At 56.5% G+C, this 22,179-nt stretch overlaps 5 protein-coding genes across 5 annotated transcripts; 3 read left to right on the forward strand and 2 right to left on the reverse strand.

Moving 5' to 3' along the window:
* Window positions 1-565: 565 nt before the first annotated feature.
* B0H64DRAFT_113196 (SNF2 family N-terminal domain-containing protein) lies at window positions 566-4,263 on the reverse strand. The gene is made up of 3 exons (XM_062797821.1): window positions 4,082-4,263; window positions 1,083-3,891; window positions 566-1,020 (listed from the first exon to the last, which is right to left on the reverse strand). The coding sequence occupies exons 1-3, from the start codon at window positions 4,122-4,124 to the stop codon at window positions 810-812; spliced, it is 3,063 nt and encodes a 1,020-aa protein (XP_062660413.1). The 5' UTR covers window positions 4,125-4,263; the 3' UTR covers window positions 566-809.
* An 830-nt stretch (window positions 4,264-5,093) lies between these two features.
* Window positions 5,094-7,578, forward strand: B0H64DRAFT_113219 (uncharacterized protein). Its single transcript, XM_062797823.1, has 5 exons — window positions 5,094-5,207; window positions 5,267-5,305; window positions 5,370-5,397; window positions 5,466-6,305; window positions 6,429-7,578. Coding segments are annotated over exons 1-5 (1,890 nt in total). The 5' UTR covers window positions 5,094-5,205; the 3' UTR covers window positions 7,410-7,578.
* Window positions 7,579-11,347: 3,769 nt separating this feature from the next.
* Window positions 11,348-13,957, forward strand: B0H64DRAFT_319302 (uncharacterized protein; the record flags this gene model as incomplete). Its single annotated transcript, XM_062800423.1, has 4 exons — window positions 11,348-11,693; window positions 12,130-12,560; window positions 12,661-12,986; window positions 13,081-13,957. 4 exons carry the CDS (start codon window positions 11,348-11,350, stop codon window positions 13,955-13,957), a joined length of 1,980 nt encoding a protein of 659 aa, XP_062660415.1.
* Window positions 13,958-14,651: 694 nt separating this feature from the next.
* On the reverse strand, window positions 14,652-20,123 carry B0H64DRAFT_423265 (uncharacterized protein). The gene is made up of 2 exons (XM_062805601.1): window positions 19,522-20,123; window positions 14,652-19,473 (listed from the first exon to the last, which is right to left on the reverse strand). Exons 1-2 carry the CDS (start codon window positions 19,906-19,908, stop codon window positions 14,893-14,895), a joined length of 4,968 nt encoding a protein of 1,655 aa, XP_062660416.1. The 5' UTR covers window positions 19,909-20,123; the 3' UTR covers window positions 14,652-14,892.
* A 243-nt stretch (window positions 20,124-20,366) lies between these two features.
* Window positions 20,367-22,178, forward strand: B0H64DRAFT_390684 (uncharacterized protein). The gene has a single exon (XM_062803417.1). It carries the CDS (start codon window positions 20,445-20,447, stop codon window positions 21,873-21,875), a length of 1,431 nt encoding a protein of 476 aa, XP_062660417.1. The 5' UTR covers window positions 20,367-20,444; the 3' UTR covers window positions 21,876-22,178.
* The last annotated feature ends 1 nt before the right edge of the window (window position 22,179 follows it).

A 22,179-nucleotide genomic window follows, 5' to 3' on the forward strand; every position in this document is an offset into this window, starting at 1 on the left:
CACGGATTCAGGGCAGCAACTTCCAGGTTGGAAGGAAAGGTGCCACGGAAAGCTGAGCCCGCGGCACAAAGATGACGCTGTCTTGGTGATCGTTCGTTCCTTCTCCTGTTACAGAAGCAGGGATCTCTCCCTGTTCATCCAATCGTTTGCAATGAGGGGATCCATTTGCAGGGCTGCTGGCGCGCAACCCCGCATTTTGGAAAAGGTCCATCGGCTGCTGTGGAGACAGCGTTGAAACTCGATGGCCCAGACCCAGCACCAGCAGCTTAGCGCCGAACTGACATGGTAGTACTCTGTGTACGAAGTATACAAGGCTCACCATCGAGGTAACGAGGGAGCGACAACTAATACTGACGGGAGGTCAACGGTCGGGCACGCTTCCAATGCCTCGCCACAACTTGGAAAAATCTTCATATATACATAGTGTGTATTCTGACAGGGTATTCGTTATCAAATCCATATAGACAGCCCCATCCATCAGAAAAGCGACTCGAGCAACTCCTGGTTCCTACCTATATCCGTGTCCACCACAAACCACCCGGCAACCGTTGATGATACCTAGCCGAGTTGGCCAAATCGAGAGCTTTATCTATACCGTACATCTCGCGACTTCATAACCATCGCGTAGCCCCAACAACCCCCTAGTGTTCCCACTGCCCACTCAAGGTCCATATAACGCAACACAAGAGCCCGTCGGCGGTGAGAAAGTATTGTCAAGAAATAGCCATACCGTAGCAAAGATGGAAAAATAAAGGGGCGAGACGCCCAGACGTGTAGATCTGCCGGCGCTCATCGCGGGTAAGATGTGACTAGTTGCCGCGGAACAAGAACTGGAGATCCTCCGGGCTGAGCGAGTCCATCGCTGCATCGTCGGCATTGATCGTAGAGTTGATCATGTTGGTTTTCTTCTCCTGGAGCAGAACCATCCGGCTCTCGACTGAATCTTCGATGCAGAGCCTGGTGATGGTACAGGGACGGGACTGTCCGATGCGGTGGCACCGGTCGGCAGACTGCCATTCACTGTTTTGCGTTCCAAGTTAGCATTATAACCCAGGGGGTAGACCGCATAATGGGAAACGTACGCTGCAGGGTTCCACCAAGGATCCACGATGAAGACCCGAGAAGCCTCTGTGAGGTTCAACGCCACGCCACCGGCCTTCAAGGAAACTAGGAAGACCTCAACATTGACGTTCGTCATGAAGTGTTTGATCGAAGCCTGCCGCTGGGCTGGGGTCATGCTGCCATCGAGCATGACAGTAGTGATGCCGGCACGGTGCAGGCGCCACTCGATAAGCTGCAGCATCGTTGTGAATTGGGAGAAGATGATGGACTTGTGCGACGCATTATCGGAACGGAGCTTGTGTAACTCGTGTACCAACAGCTCGATCTTGGACGACGACGTCCAGTTTTCCATCTTGATTCGGTTGATGATGGATGACTTCTTGACCTGGACTTCGTCCTGCTCCATCTCGGGTTGCTCGAGGTCAATGGAGAGCGGGATGTGGCACCGCGGACAGTTCGGGTCGGTCGTCGAGTTCAGGTAGCTCTTGACACAGGTCCGGCAGAAGTCGTGCTTGCACTGCGACCGAATGGCATCCTCGGCAGGCTCGTCACATATGCTGCATACGAGAACATTCTGGCCACCCTCGCTGTCTTTCTTGAGGATCAGGTCCGGGTGGTCGGCCACTTGGCGCATCTGCATAATGAGACCGAAGATGTTGGCATAGTTGTTGAGGAGGACACCGCTGGCGACGTAGGTATCGAATTTGCGCTGGCCGTTTGTCATGATGCTGTTGGCGAAATCGTTCTCCTCTTCGCCAAAGAACTGCCGTTCAACGTTGATCTCCTTGACGGGAAGCTCCATCGAGTCAGTGTGGTCTATCTTCAACCGACGCAACATGATGCGGTCGGTCAAAATGCGCAACTTTCTAAAGGCCTCGGCACCACCGGCACGGTTACCGAACTTTTGAATGGGGTTGAGAAGCTCCTGGTTGAAGACGGACACATGCTGCATCCCGCCGTGCCCGCAACCGGTGCATTTGTTGTCATCACCCATTTGCCATTCGAGGGTGGAACAGGGGCAGCTCTTGCATAGATAGCAGGCAAAAGGGCGGACGTTGAGGAAGCGAATCAACGAAAAGAACTCGCCAATGCGGTTCTGCAGCGGAGTGCCAGACAGGCACCAGCGGTATGTGACTTTAAGGGCAAAGCATGCTTTGGCCGTCATTGTCGTCCGCGTCTTGATGCAGTGAGCCTCGTCGAGGATCACGCGGTGGAAGTCGGTCTGGTGAATGATGGATTTCTCCTTGAAGGTACCAGCCACGCGCTTGAAGCCCTTCTCCTGTTTTCGATACATCGATTCCAAGCTGTTGTATGACATGATGATCACGTCGTACTTCTTGACGTCCTTGACCGTGAGGTTCTTTGACTTGGAATTGGTCCCGTGAAAGACGAGAGTTTTGAGTGTCCCGTCCGTGTACGACTCGATTTCCGTCATCCATTGCATCAGGGCAACCGGAGGCACCAGCACCAAAGAAGGCTTCTTGGCAGGGAAGTCGGACATGATGAGAGAGACAGCTTGGATGGTTTTGCCGAGACCCATCTCGTCCCCGAGCAGTCCACCCTTCCACTCAGTCTTCTCCATCCCCATCATCCAAGCCAAGCCTTCAAGCTGAAACGGTTTGAGCTGACGAGAGATGGATTCGGGCTGCTTTGCCTTGCCCGCTTTCAAAATGGGCATATTCTCGAGATCCTTCCACATCGTCTTGAGTTCCGGGTGGCTCGCCTCCAGACGAGAACGGTTGTTCTTAACTCGGCGCCCGCTGGCATAGGCGCGATAGGCGCGGCGTGAACTCATCGCTACTTCGAGAGCTGAAGGGGTCGGAACGGGGCCAGTCTCATTTTCGTCCTCGCCCCCGGCATTATTTGTGGCTTGACCGGCATCGCCGGCATCATCCTCAGCCCCGTCCTCCACGTCCGAAAGGCTACTGGTATCACTCAACAGAGCCTCTGCCCCAAACTCGGAGGTTTCGCTATCGGAGGCTTCTAGCATGAGATCGACCTCATCACCCTCCAGTTCTGGTGTTTCTGCCTTGACCTTTCGGTTAGTTGGCCGTTTGGCAACGACAGGCAACGCTTTATGCTTAGCGTTGGCGCGTGTAGCGGTGACTCGGCGTTTGCTCAGAGGCTCGGCGGAATCGTCGCTATCGTCCGAGTCTGAAAGTTTCGTCGGCTCGCTATCATCGGCCCCCGAATCAGAGATGGTGACGGCCCGCCTCTTGCTCGCAGCCTTGCCAGAGCCCGTGGCTTTTGCGGCTATCACACGTTTCGTGCCATTAGCACGCCGCGGGGGCAAAGAAGTAGGCCCGGTGCTAGTGTGAATCAATTTCGTCGATCGTGCGGCCCGTGTAGCAGCTGGCGCCGCCAGTCCTCGCAGGCTCCGACGCGGTGCAGGACCAGGTTCGCTAGACTCAACAGACGGCTCGACCATCGTCGCTGCGGTTGCATCTTCCTCTGCCTGCAGTTTTCGTGCTAAAATCGCATCCGGAGAACTGTCTGAGAACTCCTCCTCCTCCTCACTGTCCTCGATGACAGCTCGCTTCCGCTTGCCGCCCATGGAGAAGATGCTCTGGCGGAGATCCCGGTAGGCAGACGGCTTCGATACAGGTAAATGCACCTCGATCCGATTGAGTCGCTTGCCCGAGGCCGGTTGCACGGTCTCTTTTGGGGTTGCCGTCTCGGAATTGCTGGTAAGTGGGGTGGTATACCCGCTTCCCAACGAAGGTGTGGCCGAGGTGAAGATTGTGGATGAGTCGGATGCCACACTTGATCCGCTGCGCCGGTCCGTAGGTGTATTTGCCGAACCTATCGGATTAAGCTGTGGAGGTGCGACTAAAGATCTAGTTAGAAATATGCGCGATGTCGATATTTGATATCATATTCTAGGAATATGAGTGTATCATTTTGTGGTTCCTGTGAGAATCCTCCGGCTCGACCGACCGATTCGGAGAACACCAAACCGAGAAACCCAATAACTAGAAGAGAATGGGGAAGACAACGATGAGGAAGTGTGGACACTTACCAGCAATTGTATCGGCTGCCGCCGACCTTCTTGTTCGAACCATGATGTTTTAGTTCTCGAATCTCGGTGTGAAATACGGCCAGTTTGGAGGTATAGGAAATATACGAGACAGTGAGAAATGTTCGGGGTTGATGTTTGTGTGCTTGGGCGGCACTGCTCCAAATGCTCAACAAAGGGAGAAATAATGGTCGGTCGAGCGCATTGATCGATGGCATTGATTGAGCAAGCCAAGCCCCATCAAATTGCAGCCCAAGCTCCCGAATCAGTGCACTTCCAATTTGAAAGAGCTGAAGGTGGCCGACTTCTTTTTGTGATGAGTGATCATGAACGGAGGGCTCGACAAGAAAGGGCCGCAGTGTGTGACAAAAAAACAAAACCTGCGGCGACGTCGAACTCAATCGCCACCTCCTTGCGAGGGTTGCCAACGAGGCAGGGTCGTGGACCTCAAGGAAGGGAGGGGAGGGTCGCGTTTTCTCCAACGCGAAGGCACATGACTTGCGGGCTAATTTATCTGCTGGCTTACTCGGAGCCCATGGAGCCCCAGGCAGCAGCAGGCAGAGACGGGAGCTGGTTGGTTGAGATTCAGATGGCTCCAGGGGCTTGCTTGCTGATATTCAGACTGTTCTCTTTCAACCTCAGGCTCCCTTGCTTGAAAGGTGGTGTCGATTGTAAGGTTTTCTGGGCGACGAATAACTGGTCATTTTTCCATGGCTTTGTCCGCTCAGTGCCTTTCTCTGAAGTATATCTTTCCACTTTGACAGGTCATCAAGACTCAACGCAGTAAACCACAACATTGTTGTCGATTTTGTCTTTCCGATTCCCGGTCGAAGGTTCAAGTGCAACCCGCCCCGAGGCCGTAGCTTGATTCGGTTAGAGCCTGGTTGAAATATCTGGATCATCGACTTCTTTCCCCTTTTCTCTTCCGCAGACAACGGTCAGGTGCTCTGGCGTTCAGATTTTAATTGAATTTGCCCCTCCTCGCGTCAAAGCGTGTCTTAGCCAAGCAGGAACTACTTTCTACCGCCGAGCGACTTCAAAGTTCTTCAATTTGCACACGAACCCGACTTCACCAGCTTCCTCTCTCAGTGGCGTTCCAAGTGGTGCCTGATATCGAACCACCAAACATGTGAGCTCCCCTGCTTCGGGGTTGTAATCCCAAAATATTCTTACTGATGCATACTTTAGGTCACGGCAAGGTCGGCAGCCGCGCCGGATCGTAGGCCCGTTAGTGACCGATTAATGTTCGAAAGTACGGGATTTGAACTGACTGAACATAACCTTTCTTCAGACAATCGGCTCTGACTGATTTCCTGGCGGTGGGTTCTTCTCCCTCTGTAGTGGTGGTTTGTGCATATTGAATACTGACTGAAGGGCACTGGACCAGTCGCACAACATCTCTGCTTATCAGATTCACCTGAATGCCGATGCTCGACGGAGAGCGGCTCGGGATGAACAGGACGAGCAGGCTGATGAGAACAACCAAAGTAATGACCAGGCTTCAGAGGCTTCAGAGGCTTCCCCGGCCACAACTCCAGCTGTCACTGCCAGCACCGGGCCGACCACGCGGAGAAGACGCGCGGCAGCGGCAGCGGCACCCGCGCAAGAAGAGGAGGCACGGAAAAAAGAGAAAAAGGCCATTGATAAGATCAAGGCTAGCAAGAAGTTTCAGAAGCGCAAGCGTGGGCTCGAGTCGGAAGACGAGGATGATCTTGCGCGCGCCCTCCTGCAGAGCTCTGCGCCGCTCCCCGGGCAGCAGGAGAACTGCGAGAGCTGTGGCAAGCGGTTCACTGTTACTGCGTATAGTCGAAACGGGCCTAACGGGGGGTTGCTCTGCAGCCCGTGTAGCAAGGAGCTCGACAAAGACAACGCAGCGCAGAAGAAGAAACCGAAACGAGCTACCGGCGGGGCGGTTGGCCGACGCCGGCAGCTGCAGAGCAATATTCTGGACGGAACATACTCGCTCGGCGCCAAGAGCTTAATGACACTCTGCATCGAGACTCTAGCGAAGAACATCGATCTTGCCGAAGACCTAGGTGACCTACCCTCGTCAATTATCGACAAGATCGCCCGGAAACTTTCTAAGCACCGGCTCCTCGACTCAAGGACCTTGAGTCTCTTCTTGCAACCCACGGCCGAGGAAGTACGCATCTACGACGGCGCCAAACTCAGCTCCGACGATTTCATCCGCATATTCCAGACTGTCCCGGGCCTCAAGAAGCTCAAGGTAAGTAATAACTCAGGCCATTATTCCCTTCCTGGTCATTCTAAAAGCGACGGCTTACGGGGTCATGGCTACCGAACCTCCTTCGCAACCCGGTATAAGTAGCGTAAGTTAACATGGTAGCAGGTCCGCAATGGGATTCACTTCAAGGACCAAGTCCTGGACTTTCTCATGACGCGCAACATCGAGCTCGAGGACCTCTACCTCCACGGCGCCAATCTTCTCTCCAAGGGAAAGTGGAAGGAGTACCTCCAAAAGAAGGGCCACGCCCTCCGCTCTCTACGCGTCTACTTCACCGACCTACACTTCGGCGACGAGGTGCTCGCGCTGCTGCCCACCACCTGCCCCTCGCTCACCCGGCTCAAGGTCTCCCACAACCAGGAAGTGACGGGGGCGGGCGTCGCAGCCATCGGACAGATTAGCACTCTCCGTCACCTCAGCCTAGACCTGCGCAACGAGGTGCACTCGGACATATACGTCGACGTGCTCAGCAAGATCGGCGCGGGACTGGAAACCCTCTCCCTGACGCGGGTGCGCGAGGCCGACAACACGGTCCTCGACGCGATCCACACGCACTGCCGGGCGCTGGCCAAGCTGCGCATCACCGAGAGCGAGGAGGTGACGGACGCCGGCTTCGCCCGCCTCTTCCGCGGCTGGGCCAACCCGGGCCTGGTCGTCGTCGACTTGCAGAAGTGCCGCCACCTCGACTCGGCCCGCCCCCGCGACAACCCGGACGCCGTCGGCCTGTGCTCGGACGGCTTCCGCGCCCTCATGGCCCACTCGGGCAAGACGCTGCGCGACCTCAATGTCCACGGCTGCAGGCACATTGCCGTCGGCGCGTTTGAGGACGTGTTTAGTAACCAGGCGGACGGGAAGGTGTACGAGGCGATGGCCAAGCTGGAGATCAGCTTCTGCGAGGAGGTCACGGATTTCGTGGTCGGCTCTGTCTTCCGGAGCTGCCCGAACCTGAGGGAGCTGAATGTGTTTGGGTGCATGAAGGTCAGGGATGTGAAGGTGCCGAGGGGGAAGATCTTGGTGGGCGTGCCGAATGCGAAGGGGATGGTCATTGAGGGGATGGATGATTCTGATGACGATGAGGAAGTGTAGGTTGGGGGAACGCGATGGTCAGACTAGGCATGGTCTTTTCGACAATGGTCCTTGCGTTTGGGAGGCATTTGGAGGAGGGGGTCGACATATCATCGACACCGGTGATGTGAAGACATGAAGGGATGGCAAGTCAAGCACCGCCAGGTTGATCCCTGGTAGCAACAGTATGCAATTGGCACATGCTCGAATATATAGAGTAATTCTTCCTCTAGTGCAAGTAACCGGGCCCTCCCTGAATAGCGGGATGGCAAGATTCGTAGATCTCGATGGCACAATTCATTACTTACCTGTGAATCCAAGTTGCCGACGCGGGGATGTATTGAGTCATACACTCATGTATGTACAACCCCACCAATAGCTCGATCGATCGCCAAGCTCATTGCCGTCATATCTATCTTGTGATACTCACAATGCCAAGATATATGATACCGAGGTTATTGAATAGTGATCTCGATCTCTTGAACATTCGCGTCGATGAGAGGAAGAAGACCGAGGAGTATCACCTTTCTGATGATGACCCCCACAAGTACCTTGCTCATGACCGAGAGTCACATGTATCACTGGGGAAAGATTGAATGTTTGTGACGTTGCTGTAGTTACTTTATACTTTTTTTAGACCTGAGGTTTCTCATAATGGAGTTCCGCGGAAGTGCTCTGTATGGAATAACATCGCAGCCCAAGCCATTCGTCATCCCAGACAGGGCTTGTGCTTGATGGCTTGGCTCCGGAGCACCGACACAGTCACAAGCATGAGCGTGGGTTTGTCTCTCGAAAATCCGGGGGTGGCTTGAAGATGGACGGGGGAGCGGTGAAGTTCGAGAACCTCGGGGCTGAAGGTGGAGCGTATCGGACATGGAAGCGCCCAGTCTTCCTGGGGATTGTGGAGACCGGGGAACCAAGGCAAATGGATCCTGGGCGTCGTGGTGGTGTTGTTATTTCTGGTTTGAGAGCCGCGATCGGGACGGCATCTCACCATCTGAATGGAAGTTGGTGATCATGTGCTCCCGATATCCCCCGCGATGTCCGATGCTCGGAACGAGGCAATCCACACCAGCAACGACGGCGGGGAAAACCCCGGGCCATTGCCGACGACCGATTGCCGGGCCGCAGCCGTGTGTGTGTGGGGAGTGGTGCGGGACTGGAGCTTGCGCAAAGATTCCCGATGGCCGGAGCAGCCCTTTTCGGACGAGCTTCACACGCAGTTGAACTCAGCTCCGAGAACTGTCGTGCGGGAGGGGGCGTGGAGCTGCAATAGAGCCCAATTGGACCGTCCTAATGTGAGGTCAACCGACTGAGAAGCTGCTTGATGCCGAGGGTCGCAGACGGGAGCGAGGAAGATCAAACAGAGCGGGCGAGACCAAAGCTCTCCATCATACCGACCCGAGCATCGCTCTGTGACGGTAGGCAGATCCTCCTTTCTCGGCCAGTCGCCAGTGCTCCTCGATATGGGGCCCGTTCAAAGAGAGCACTGACAAGATTCCTTGCTCCCATCAAAATGCAGAGGAACCCTCTTACACAGCAGGCTGCAGAGGAGTGGGGGCATGAGTCAGGGAGGACTTCAGACGGTTTGCATCACGAGAAAGAGCTTGGCAACTTTCAATCTCCACCACCAACGTCCGTGGCCGAGATGGCATCGTGAAGTTCAGACGACACCTGAAAAAACCTCGGCCAATTGTTGGGTAAGAACCTGGAAGCGACGCTCAACCGGCTTGGTTTTGTTTGAGCGTGGTGGAGGCCGCCCGAGAAGGCAAGGGCATATCAGACGCGAATGTGACCTGTTTCATCCCATGCCCTGTTCTTCTCGAAGGCTTCCTTCCGCAAACAGCGCGTCCGGGGGCTTTTCCGAAGGGGAATTTCGTTTCTGGTCGTTGCGATGCAGAGGAAAGACGTCCGATCCCTGTGTTACAGTCGGAAGAAGTCGGGGGTAATCGTGAGCAGATCCATGCACCTCGTGCCTTCCCCGGCCATGCCCCTGAAAACCCGCTTTTCGATGGCTGGATCCACCGATGCCCAACGCTCCACTGTGGGTTCAGCGGGCCTGATGTCGGGTTGTGGGCCCAGCCCAGACCCGCCGACAAAAAGATCACAACAGTCGGACCTCGATGTACTCCCGTACCTGCATCTCCAGCCCGTCTGCATGCCCGCTTACACCGGAACCGATATTCGCTTCCTTTTTTGCCCTGCCGGGAGACTCACGAGTGTGTAGCATTGGGCTCATCCCGCCACGGCTGGTTTTCGTCAAGATAGAAAATATCCCGGGCAGGCCCGCTGACAAACTGTTGCAAACGCCCGTGCCGTCTCCCGAGACAGGCAGATGCGAATTCCGTCAACAATTCGAATTGCGCGTTGCCCAGCCTTCCTCCGTCACTTATTATTAGGTAACAAACAATGGCGGTAAAGCCCCTGGTAGCAGGGCGCGTGCCTCTTTGCTTCTTGCCGTACGCAAGGGAGAGGCTGGTTCCAGACAGACAGGGCCGACAACCGATCCCGAAAGGCCTACCGATGGACCGGGACGGGTGTTCTTAGCCCAAAGAGGCAGTCTGCTGTCCTTTGCCTGATGTGTGATTGGGCCGATGGCGGCTGAGCCCAGTTTGTCTCGAACCGTGTTTCCTGGATGGTGGCCCACCGACTTTTCCCCACGGCGGCCCCGAACGGAGGCCCCGTGACTATCATCCCCAAAGGTTATTGAGAAGGGCAAACGACGAAGAGGAACAAAACAGTGATCGATGGGGATATCCGCGACTTCCGTTGGGCTCAATTGGTATGTAGGGAATTGCTGACCGCAGGAGCAACCGCATGTTCGGCCTCCGACGACCGAAGTGAGTGTTGCCCGGCGGTCCATGTGTCCATTAACGGACGGATACCATGCCGTTAGTGTAGTTGTGATGGTTGGCAGCTCGCAGGGGGCGGAAGCTCTGACACAGGGCCGCTCCGGCTGACGTCGCACAATGGCACAGCGGTCAGGGTAACCATTGAACCAATCCATGTCAACGATCTCAAAACCACCAACCCAACCCAGCCAAACTGCCCTCCCAACAAAAATTGGAAAGGTGAAAAAAACCCTCAAAAGTCTGACAAGATGTCAGACCGCAGCCAGATTCGTCAGGGAAAGCACCAAAGATCGCTGCCGTGTAATTTGAAATCCCATTCCTTGAGCAGTTAAACGGCCCCTTCGGGAACCCACTCCGGTCCCCACCCGGAAGTCATTTCGGTGACTCCTGCCGCGAGAGCATTCCGCCATTGGCCCGAGCTGCGGTGTAAGTGCCTTCACAAGAAGGAACCCGCAAATCCTCTCCGGCTCGCGGGTCTCACCAGCAGAGGAAAGAGCAAGTGTTGGGTTCAATTCGTACCAGTACCCGGCCGATTCGCCAGGGACCCTGGTTTGCCCTGGCATGGTGGTTGAATCTTCCCACTTTTTATTTTATTCATTCTGCCGCGCCCCTTCCCGGCCCAACTGAGGGAGGCGTGCACCGGCAAAGCGCCCTCGACGCCGCCCTACCCTTGAAACGTGCGACGAAACCTTCAGAACAGGCCTCTGTCGCATCGCCCACCTCCAGCATTTCGTCTTCGTTTCTCGGTTGGGCATGGGCAAGCGGGCAGCAAAATGGACGCTGCTCGCGTCTAGGGCAGCGGGCATGCAAAAGGTTTTAAACCGACTCGCCCTCAACAACAAGCGTGTGGGAAAGACTCTGCAACTGTCACTCTTACTAACAAAGGCACTGGTGGCCCGCACGACGGCCGCTTCTGCAACTGCGCCCAAAACCTGGACTGCCGGTCCCAGTCACCCTCGTAATTCTAATAATACTGCTAAACTCACGCCGCAGGGGGCATTCTTATTGCACCTGGTCCAGCCCTGCCTCGAGCTCGCCCCGTGGATTTACAGTCTCGTTTTCCTCGCCCGGTTGCCCTTCCTCTCTCTCCCGACTCTCACACATGCCATGGCGTCGTATCCGCTCAGCACCAGCACATCCAGCTCCGACATCTCAACACCTCGGTCGATCTCCCCCTCCTCCTCGGTGGCGTCCGGTCGCTCCTCGCACTCGTCTATATCTAGCTCCAAGCGCATGTCCATCTCGTCCACCCGCAGAATCTCTGCTGCCAACCCAATGTCTTCGGTCGACATCACAGCCATTGAGGAAGCCATGAGAATGGCGAACCTCGACACCCTCCGCGGCTACAGCCAGAACCGCTACGGCGAAGTCCGCCAGTATGCCACCACCGAGTACATCAGCCAGAGCCAGGCCCTCGGCTACCAGATGCTCTCGGAACCGATGTGGAATAAAGGTGAGTCAGCTAGCTGTTGTGGTTCCTGCATTCTCGAGCTTCCCCTCTCTCTGTCCGTCCCATCTTTTTTTTTTTTTGCCCTTAAGCACGCCTCCCCGGTCCGTCACCGGGTTTCGAGCGGAGAGGGACGTCACGACTGGACTTTGTTGGGACGCACCTGGAAACGCCATCCGGTCTTCCCCATACAGTCTTCCCCAGACAGTCTTCCCCAGACAGTCTTCCCCAGACAGTCTTCCCCAGACAGTCTTCCCCATACATACATTCGAGGCCAATTGCCGCTGCCCCTACTCCTTATCTGCCCACCGTCCCCTATTCTCCTGCCCATCGCCACAGCATTGTCCGGCCACGACTACCTCCACAATGCCGCCGTCTACTTCGCGGGCTATACCCCGTCTGCGTGCGCTGGCCGCTAACTGTGCTCCTCCTCCTCCTTCAGGTCTCTCTTTTACACCAGAACAACGTGTGGCCAAGAACCTGACCGGCCTGATCCCGCACGTCATGGAGGACAGCGACAAGCAATGCGAGCGCGCGCTCAAGATGATTCGGACACGGCAAACCGGCATCGACAAGTACCTCTACCTGTCAACCCTCAAGGCCGAGAACGTCGACCTCTTCTACCGCCTTCTCATCGACAACGCCAAGGAGCTCATGCCTCTGGTCTACACTCCCACCATTGGTGATGTCTGCCTGCAGTACTCGACCCTTTACACCCGCCCTGAGGCGCTGTACATTTCCATCAAGCAGCGCAAGTCGATCAAGACGATGCTCAAGAACTGGCGCTACCCGAACCCCGAGATTTGCGTCGTAACCGACGGTTCGCGCATTCTCGGCTTGGGTGACCTCGGCGTGAATGGCGTGGGAATTCCGGTATGTCACCTCGGCAAAGCCAAACCCTCCCCCTCTTTCCCCCAATGGGGTTTGCTGGCGGGTCCCAGCACGTCGGTCGGCTAATATGTGCATGCATTAGATTGGCAAGCTAGCCCTGTACACGGCCGCTGCCGGTATCCACCCGGAAAAGGCTCTCCCAATCGTACTGGACTGCGGCACCGCCAACGAGGCGAACCTCAGGGACCCGCTTTACCTCGGCCTGCGATCTAAGCGTCCCTCTGTTGCCGAGCAGCAGGAGTTCATGGACGAGTTCATGCAGGCTGCCGCCGAGGTCTACCCCGAAATGGTGGTGCAATTCGAGGATTTTGAGAGCGAGAAGGCTTTCAACTACCTCGACCGCTACCGGGGCGGCTACAAGTGCTTCAATGACGACATCCAGGGTACTGGTGCCGTTGTCCTTGGCGGGTAAGCATTCACCCAGCACAGAGCCCCCCACCCAACCCCAACCCCAACCCCGACCCCCACTCACACACGCATGCATGTCTAACCCACCTTGCAGGTACATTGGAGCCGTAAACCTTTCTGGCGTTCCCGTCGAGGAGCAGCGTCTCGTGTTCATGGGCGCTGGTTCCGCCGGCGTCGGTGTTGCGAAGCAGCTGGTTGAGTACTACACGAAGCGTGGTATGACAGAACAGGCCGCCAGGGACAAGTTCTGGCTCGTCGACACCAAGGGCCTGGTGACAAGGGACCGTGGCGATAAGCTCGCCGAGCACAAGAAGTACTTCGCTCGGACCGACAACAGCGGCCACCAGTTCCGCACCCTCGAGGAGGTCATTGAGTATGTCAAGCCGACTGCCCTCGTCGGCCTGACTGCTACTCATGGCGTCTTCACCGAGTCTGTCGTCCGCGCCCTCAAGGCGTCAGTTGACGCCGGCGGTCTCGGCCGCAGGCCCATCCTGTTCCCTCTCAGCAACCCCCTCACCAAGGCTGAGTGCACCTTCGAGCAGGCCGTGACTTGGACCGACGGCACCGTCATCTTTGCCTCTGGGTCGCCGTTCTCGTCGTTCACTGTCAAGACCAGCGAGCAGCCCGTCACGTACCACCCGAACCAGGGCAACAACGTCTACGTCTTCCCTGGTATCGGTCTCGGCGCCATTCTCTCCAAGTCTAGCCGCGTCACCGACAACATGATCTACACTTCGGCCGCCGCCCTGGCCGGCTCCCTCAACGCCGAGGAAGTCCAGAAGGGTCTCATTTACCCTCGGATTGAGCGTGTCCGCGATGCTAGCCTCATCGTCGCTCGCGAGGTCATGAAGGCCGCGCGCCGTGACGGCGTCAGCCAGCTGCCCGAAGAGCAATGGCTCGAGTGGGAGGAGTGGGGTGACCCGGCCCTCGACAAGTACATCAAGGCTCGGATCTACGATCCCGAGCTCTAAGCGGGCGGCGACTGCGCATTCGACGTTTCCTCTAAAGGAGTGCCGTTTTGTTCCTTTCCCTAGCAGCCTGTACACTTTGCTTTTCGTTTGAGAAGCCAGCGACACATTCCTCTTGGGCCGATTGGCTACCTACCACCTTTCCCTTTTTCTTCGTTTATGATTCCCCAACTTGTTGCTTTTCGGCCGGCTACGTCGGGACGGCACGGCCCATGATTCATGCTTGGGCTGGGCTAGGAATGGGATCTTGCATTGGGACGGGGGGATACACACACTACACGCTCGCGGCGATGGCACAGTCCATTGCTGTGTGCGCGTCACTGGAAAGGGCATGTTTTTGCGCATAGACAAAAGACGAGCGCTTTAGAAAGTAGCGGTTCAATACGTGCGTTCGTAATGATGGGGGGCATTCGCTTCGGTGGATGGGTTTGAGACAAGTTGGGGGTGAATATACATGGTGTTTCGTTTCAGAATATTGCATCCCTCCTTTGACAAGTGACATACCGATGCTATGCTGCTTACCATTGAAATTTGTTTGGATCGTTAACTTGAAGGGGGATGAGAGTATCTCGTCAAGGCAGAGAGTTTCCTAGACAGCGAGCGGTTTGGGGTATAGAATGTAGCCCTAGGTTACCCATGGCCGTACACAGAGCAGTAATTGTTGCTCAGACTCCTACGATATCGATGGCGGGATCGCCTCGGATGTGACGCAGTGGTCGATAGCCATTATTTATATAAAGTATTTTGATCTACCTGGCTAGCCGACTGCTGCTCGAGCAACCCGACCGCCCTTTCAGCCCCCATTACACAGAACCCATAGTTATGCCATGTCACTAACCTATCGCTATGCCCAACTCAACGCCCCCAAATCCCTTTCCTTCCCACCCCCCTGAAAAGTCCAATCCAGCCCATTTGCGAAGCACGTACCGAGTCAGTAGTTACTTCGCCTCAGCCATCTTCCGGTCCGCCCTCTCCAGCTTCCCCCTGGCCGCAGCATCCCCCACCACCAGCGCAAACCACTCCCGCAACTTGCCCACATACCCAACATAAGCCTCCCAGTCCTCCACCGGCGGACCCTTGATCTGCGGCGCCGGCGTCGGACTCGCCCCACTATCCCCGACACCATCACCCTCACCCTCACCACGCCCATCACCGCCGCCATGACCACCACCACCACCACCCTCCCACACAGCCCACGCACTATCCATGCCCGTGCGCAGCCCCCACCCCCTCTTGCTCAGCGCCTTGACCTGAAAGCGCTGCAGCAGCACGACGTCGCCCGGGCGGACGACGGGGAGCGAGTCCTTGTGGGGGCGGTAGAGGTGGACCTCGACGACGGCGCTGGGGGCGGCGGAGGGGTCGGTGACGCGGAAGGACATGAAGTACTCGCGGGGCCCGCCCTTGGCGCGGGCCGGCTGGGTGGGCGGCGACGAGGTGACGACGGCGACGACGTTGGGGAACTTGTCGAGGTGCGTGCGCAGCGACTTGAGCGCGACGCACTCCGGTAGCTCGGTGCGCAGGCGCTTGGTGAGGTCGGCTTTGAGCGCCGTTGCCGTGGTGGCGGATGTGGTTGGGGCGGTGGTGGTGCCGTCGGCTTCGGTTGCGGCATCGGTGACACGCTTGGAGGGTGAGGCTAGGGCTGCCCTGGCGAGCGTGACGCTGTTGTCTTCTTCCTTGGCTTTTTCTTTCTCTGGTGTGCCGTTGGTGCCGTTTGATCGGAGACTGCTGGACCGCGCGCGGTTGAGCCGGGCGCTGGTTCGGACGGGCTCCGCAGCGGCCTTTTTGTGACGCTTGGATGCCACGGCTTGACGGGCCAGTTGAACGCTAAGGTCGGGAGTGGTTGAGCGGACTCGGCTTTGATATTCGGCGGCTTCTGCCTCGAAAGATTGCTGTTGCTCCTGGGTAAGTTGCTCTAGAATCATTGTTTCATCCTCGAGGTCTTCTGCTGTTGGGGATGAAGGTTGTTGAACTGTTTCGGCTTCCTCCTGTGTTTGTTGAGATTTTTCGGTCTCCATGAGATGCTCTGCTTCATCCTCTCCGGGAATTCCATCCGGCGTCACCACTGTGGGCGGTTGAGCTTGGAGTTCCGCGTCCAGAACATCGCTAGTCTGAGCCTCAGCGGATGTTTCCACAGGCGACGCGCTAACACCATCTGCCTCGTTGCTAATCCCGCCATCCACGACGAAACTTTCGCCAGTCTCAGGCTGGGATCCCACTGGTGATGTAACCGCATCCTCAACGGGGCTTTCAAGAGGAGACTCTTGAGAGAGCTCGGGCACCTTCGGAGCCGCGAAGTCGACCTGGGTTTCGAAACTGAAAGTGAAAGCTGCTTCTTCTTGGCTTTCAGCCGCTGCCCCAGAAATACCAGCCGCACTATCAGCCACATCCTCCGCCATCTGCTGTAGCGATTCCGCCGCGGCCAGCTCTCGATCAACTGAAATAGGTGGCGGGACTTGTTGCTCTCGTTGTTGTTGTTCAGAAGTATCAACATCCGGAAGAGGTCCATCAGCAGCAGCAGTGGGGACGACTTCTGGCGTGACTTCGGTGATCACAAGGCTAGAAACAACCGACGTCTCACCCAAGCCTTCACGTGAAGGGCTTAAAGCCACCTTCTCTGGGGAAGCCGACTCCACCCGTGCTGAGATGGCATCAACCATCTCGACGTCTTCCTCAGAAATGACCTCTTCGACCTCAAGAGTTGAAATAACAGCGTCCACGGTGGCGGCCTTGTTGGACGGGACGTTTTCGTCCACGCTCATGTATTCATCCTCGCTCTCCCCGAACTCCTCGGGCATCTCGATCTGGCTGGAGAAGGACAGATCATTTGCATCGGGCAGATCACTATCATCATCTCGGGATTTGGCTGGCGGGATGGGAGCCTCGTCCTCCTCGAGCACTTCAACCTGACTAGAAAAGGACAGATTATCTGCGTCAGATAGGCTGGTATCATCGTCTCGGGGTTCGGCTGGCGGGGTGGCGGCTTCGTCTACCTCGGGCATTTCAACCTGACTAGAGAAGGACGAGTCATCTGCATCGGGTAGGCTAGTATCATCGTCCTCGAGTTTTGCTGTCGGGGTGGCGGCTTCATCCTCCTCGGGTTCCTCCACGTTCGAGAATTCATCTTGGGCCCTCGCTTTCTCAGCCCCCGGCTCCGTGTCACCATCTGTAGAGCCTTCGGTAGTCCGCTCGGGCTCGTCGGTGGAGTCCGCGTCAGATTGCTGGTCCTCTGCAACAGGGGACCGAGAGCGGATTTGTGAGATAAAAAGGCCTTCCGAAGACGTTTCGCTCGGCGCAGGCGGAGGTTTCGTTTCCGAGACAAAGGGAAGGGCCAACGAGCCTTCACTGGGCGCAACCTCGGGGTGTGAAATATAAGACTCATCGCGGGCGCTAGACACTTCAAATGAGCCGGGAAATTGGGTGGTAAATTGTGGAGTTCCAGTGTTGGCATCCGGGCCTGCCGATGGCGCTGTTGGACGCTGGATGATATTGGAGCTTCCACGGGCAGCGAAGTCAAAAACATCGGTTTGGGCGAAGATGGCGGTGGGAGCCCGCTCCTCCCCTGTGTTGTTTGTTTCTATCGTTTTCAGCACGCCCGGGAAGTCCTCGCGTTTTGGACTGGATGCTGCTTCCGAGCTTTCCGCGGGTGGCGGAGCATGTGCCGTTTGGGGAGTAGGCGCGGGTTGTCTCGGTTGCGGGACAGGCTCGTCCTCATCCTCAGAATCGGAGAGTAGGCTGATAACGACGGGTTCCCCTGTCGGCGCTGGCGCAGCAGGTCTCCTGGGTTGGTAGCGGCTCACGTCGTCGTCGTCGTCCTCCTCCTCTTCGTAATCCTCCTCCTCGCTCTCGTAATCTTCCTCCTCGTCCCACTCTTCACCTTCGCCATCCTCATCGTACGTCTCGCCATTGCCATAACGCGCCTCTGTCTCCAGTTCAACCTCCTCGTCTTCTTCCGAGAGGTCGTCTTCATCATCAGAGGGGATATCATAGTTGCGTTGGTCGTAGTCTCCCTCTTCGACTTGCTCACCATAGGCATATTCGTCGGATTCAGCGTCTTCATCCTTCTCTTCTTCAACGCCGACCTCGTCTTCACTGATCGTGTCCTCATTTTCTACGAGAGGCTCATCCTCGTGCGGCAATGCTGGCTGTAGCGGTTGCTCCTGATGTCTGTCGAGCATATTCTCATGCCCATAGCTGGCAAAGCCCTCTGGCACCGCACCTGGGGAAATGTTGTCCGCATGAAGCGAAGGCTGCCCAGCTGTGACTCGTGTCCCTTCACCGAGAGTATCTGCACCGAAATGGCCGCCTTCGATCATATTGTAGTGCGGGGGCTGTGTCGACATCTCCCATTGGCCCTCGCCAAAGATTTCAACCGCGGGCGGCTCTGGAGGCATGGTTTCGCCTTGTACACCCACCTCTTCCTCTTCGCCCACTGCATTGGGGTAGGTATCCATCTCGGTACGTTTGGGGAGGGCCGGTGCGTTATCAAGGAAGGCCATCGGGTATGGGTCTTGCTGGTGAAAGGTCGTCTCGGGGGCAGGCTCGGGCTTTTGTGGAGACGGAGAACGTGTTGTTTGTGGTATATGGGAAAAGCCGAATCTGACCTGCTCAGCTAGACTTAGGTTTGTCTCTACTCGAGCGGGCGCACTGGCACCGAAAGAAGAGAAGCTGGAGGTAAAGGATCTCGGACCGAACAGAGCACTTGTGGCTGTTTCGGCGTTGCTTTCCGCCGGCATATTTTGCTGGGAATCCGTTGCGCGGGACTGCTCTTGGGGCTCTTCCCCTCCGGTCGGTGGCCAAGGTGATGGCCGATCGGGTTCCGCCGCAAGTGCTGACTCTGTAGCTGAGACGGGTTCCTCCGAGGGTATATCAATGGCTTGTTGCTGTACCGCAGGGCTCGGTTCATCTTGAGCAATAGTGGTGACAGGTATGAGCTCAGGAGTTGCAGTTTGCTGTCTTTGGGTAGGAGCAACTGAGGGTTTCCGGGAGAGGGGAGTCGGAGTCTCTGGCGGAACCGGAATCTTTTCCCATCTCGGAAGGGTGGCATCACTTGTTTCCGTCTCGGCCTCGACGGTCTGGCAACCCTCATCCGCCATCTGCGGCTTGGGCTGCGACCGAGGGGTGGCGTCTTCCAACGGATCCTCGTCCATGGCGTCCGAGACTGACGTATCACGCTCAGGGCTCGGCGACTGACTGCTGTAACGCCACGCGCTGCTGTCGCGACCAAACCGGGTCCTCTTTCGGCCTCTGCCCTTGACTCCACCATCCTCCTCGAAAATGTCGAAACCGCCCTCAAACAGGGCGCCATACGAAAGGCGGGCGCGTTTAACAAAGGCCGGCGAGTGGTATTCGTTCGCCGTGAATTCGGATATTTTGCGGACGGTGGTTGGGATTTCGGGCAAGGTCGGTTCCGGTTCGGGTGTGGCTATCCTCGGCGCTTCGGTCATCAGGTCGTCCGGTTGTTCGGCCGTGGGACCGTCGATGTTGATGTGCTTTATCTCGCCCGTCTCACCGAACTTGACCTAGAAAGGGGTCAGAACCGAGAAAGGGTCTCTACCCTGAATACGAACCTGGAGGGCGAGTTTCTGGTTGAACTGCAGCTGCCATTCCACTCTGGCGCCCGGGATGCGTCCGGGAGAGGCATCCTTGGACCATTCTGCGCCAGCCAAGCTGAAGAGTAGTTCATCGCTGGCCCCGAGTCCGCTTTCAGAAGCAGCTTTCGCGCTTGGCCCGTGAAGTTCTATCCGTATTTGCCCCTTCGCGCGGCGGAGGCGCACGTCGGGCTCAGCGATTAGAAAGGCGAGTTTCTTGGTGACGGAATTGTAAGGCCAGGTAATGGTGACCTCGCCGCGGACGGAGCGCGAGGCTTGATTGGGCAAATCGGGATTTAACTGTGCAATTGGAGTCGCAGACAGCGAAGCCAAAGGGGCGACGCTATTGCCGTTGGCCGTCGCCATGTTGCAAGGTAACCGGGCAGGGAGAGGATTACAACGAACTATGGCATCAATTTGGTGTTGCCAAAAGGACTTTGTGAAATTGTCATTTGCCGGTTGCGGTTGATGCCGTGTTGTGCGGTGGAGAGAAGAAGGAGTGTGAAAGTCAATTTCAAGGGTGACGCCACAGTGTGAGCGCTTCGATCCCGACAGCTGCTGGTTTGCGCTGTTGATGTGCTTCGGAGCTTCGCTCGCAGAAAGCGCGGCATGGAAGCTCCAATGACGGCAGCGACGCGATGGAAGGGGAGCTCCAACAGCCGCTCACCCTGGTCAACCCAGGCTCAGAACAGAAGGCGGTGGGGAACCTGCCAAGAAGCACCGAGATGGAAGTCGGTAATTTACGAGACGGTATATTACCCCCCAGCGAAGTTCCATATTTGCCCCACCATTTCTTCGGCCCGTTCTGCCCCTCAACACCAACCATTGGGCTTCGTGATGGCAAATCTGCCCAACATGGAATGGGCCAGTTCTGAACTGTTGTCAATCGTTTTAAACCTTACATGAAACCTTCCTTCTTTTGCGCCATCATGGGTTCTCAACAATCTGATCGCTTCGACGTTAAAAGCGTTGCCATCATTGGTGCCGGACCTTGTGCGCTTGCATCGGCCAAGTACTTGGTCGCTCAAAAGGTTTTTGATAAAATCGACATTTTTGAGCAGCAGTCCGAAGTCGGCGGGGTATGGAATTACGGTCCCAGGCCTTCGGAGTCGGTGCATGTGCCTCAAACGAGCCCCGACTGTCCTCCGGATCCGCCTCTGCCGTTCCAAGGTGAAGCAGAGGCGCCCGTCTTCCCCTCGCCCATGTATGAGGTCCTGCACACCAACATACCTCGCTCTCTTATGAAGTACTCGGATTTTCCGATGAAGGAGGATGCGCTCGTTTTCCCCTCTCGGGAAGACATTCAGGAGTATGTGGTCGGATACGCCGAAGATATCCGGCACCTCATACAGTTTTCGACCCAGGTGAAGGACGTTCGCTTGAGGGTGGTCGACGGAAAGGATCAGTGGGACGTGGACACGGTGTGCCTCCTCACGGGCAAGACGACGGGGGCAACATATGATGCCGTCGTCGTTGGATCTGGCCATTACACTGCCGTTTACATCCCCGACATCAAGGGAATAAGGGAATTCCACAAGGTACACCCCGGTGTTATCTCTCACTCCAAGAACTACCGGAGTCCAGAGAGATTCACCGGTAAAAAGGTCGTCATAGTTGGGAATTCCGCATCCGGGCTCGATATTGGAGCGCAGATCAGTGGCGTCTGCCAGAAACCGCTGCTGATATCGGTGCGACGGCCTACGCCGCCAGCCAACCTGGGGTATGCCGGTGCCGAAGAGTTTCCTGTTATCGAGGAGTTCTTGCCGGAAGAACGAGGTGTCCGGTTCCAGGACGGGAGAATCGAGAAAGATATCGACGCGATCCTCTACGGCACCGGCTATCTCTTCGACTTCCCGTTCCTCCGCTCCCTCGACCCACCGTTGCTAACAGACGGGCGTAGAGTGCACGACCTGTACCAGGAACTGTTCCACATTGACCACCCAACCTTGGTGTTCCCAAGGCTGCCGGTCAAGGTAGTCCCATTTATGTTTTCCGAGAGCCAGGCGGCTGTGTTCTCGAGAACATGGGCGAATCTCCTAGAGCTGCCGTCGGTGGAGGAGATGAGGCAATGGGAAGCCGAGGAGGCAGGAAAACGGGGCCCCAAATTCCACGTTTGGCCGGAGGGCAATGATGGTGGTTATATCAATTCAGTACATGACTGGATTACACGGTCAGGGACGCCGGGGAAAGAACCGCCGCGTTGGAATCCAGAATTGCTCTGGCAAAGGAAGATTTACTTCAAGGCCAAGTTGCAGTTCGAGCTGGACGGGCGGAGAGCCAGGACTCTTGAGGAGCTTGGCTTTAAATACTCGCCAGACCAAGACGGAAACTAAATCCCATGCCATTTTCCCGTAGAATAACTAAACAACAATTGCCTTGGTTAGTTGGCCGGGATGGCGCAAGGTTAAATAAACTGAGGCATGTATGTCACACTTAGGCCGGAGCCGCATGCATGTCTCACTCAGCTCGGCTTCCGGTGGCGCGGCGATCGGCACTGAAGTGAGTGAGTTATATCCGGAACATCGGAGTGAACACCGGATCGGAGACCCGGCTGAGCGGTTTCGGTGGTCTCAGCTGGTGATACGTTACACCAGAGGTCCGTAATTCCCATATAGGTATATACAAGTAGAATCGGCC

Source organism: Chaetomium fimeti, assembly GCF_033439085.1.
Source record: "Chaetomium fimeti strain CBS 168.71 chromosome Unknown B0H64scaffold_3, whole genome shotgun sequence".
Lineage (NCBI taxonomy): Eukaryota > Fungi > Ascomycota > Sordariomycetes > Sordariales > Chaetomiaceae > Chaetomium > Chaetomium fimeti.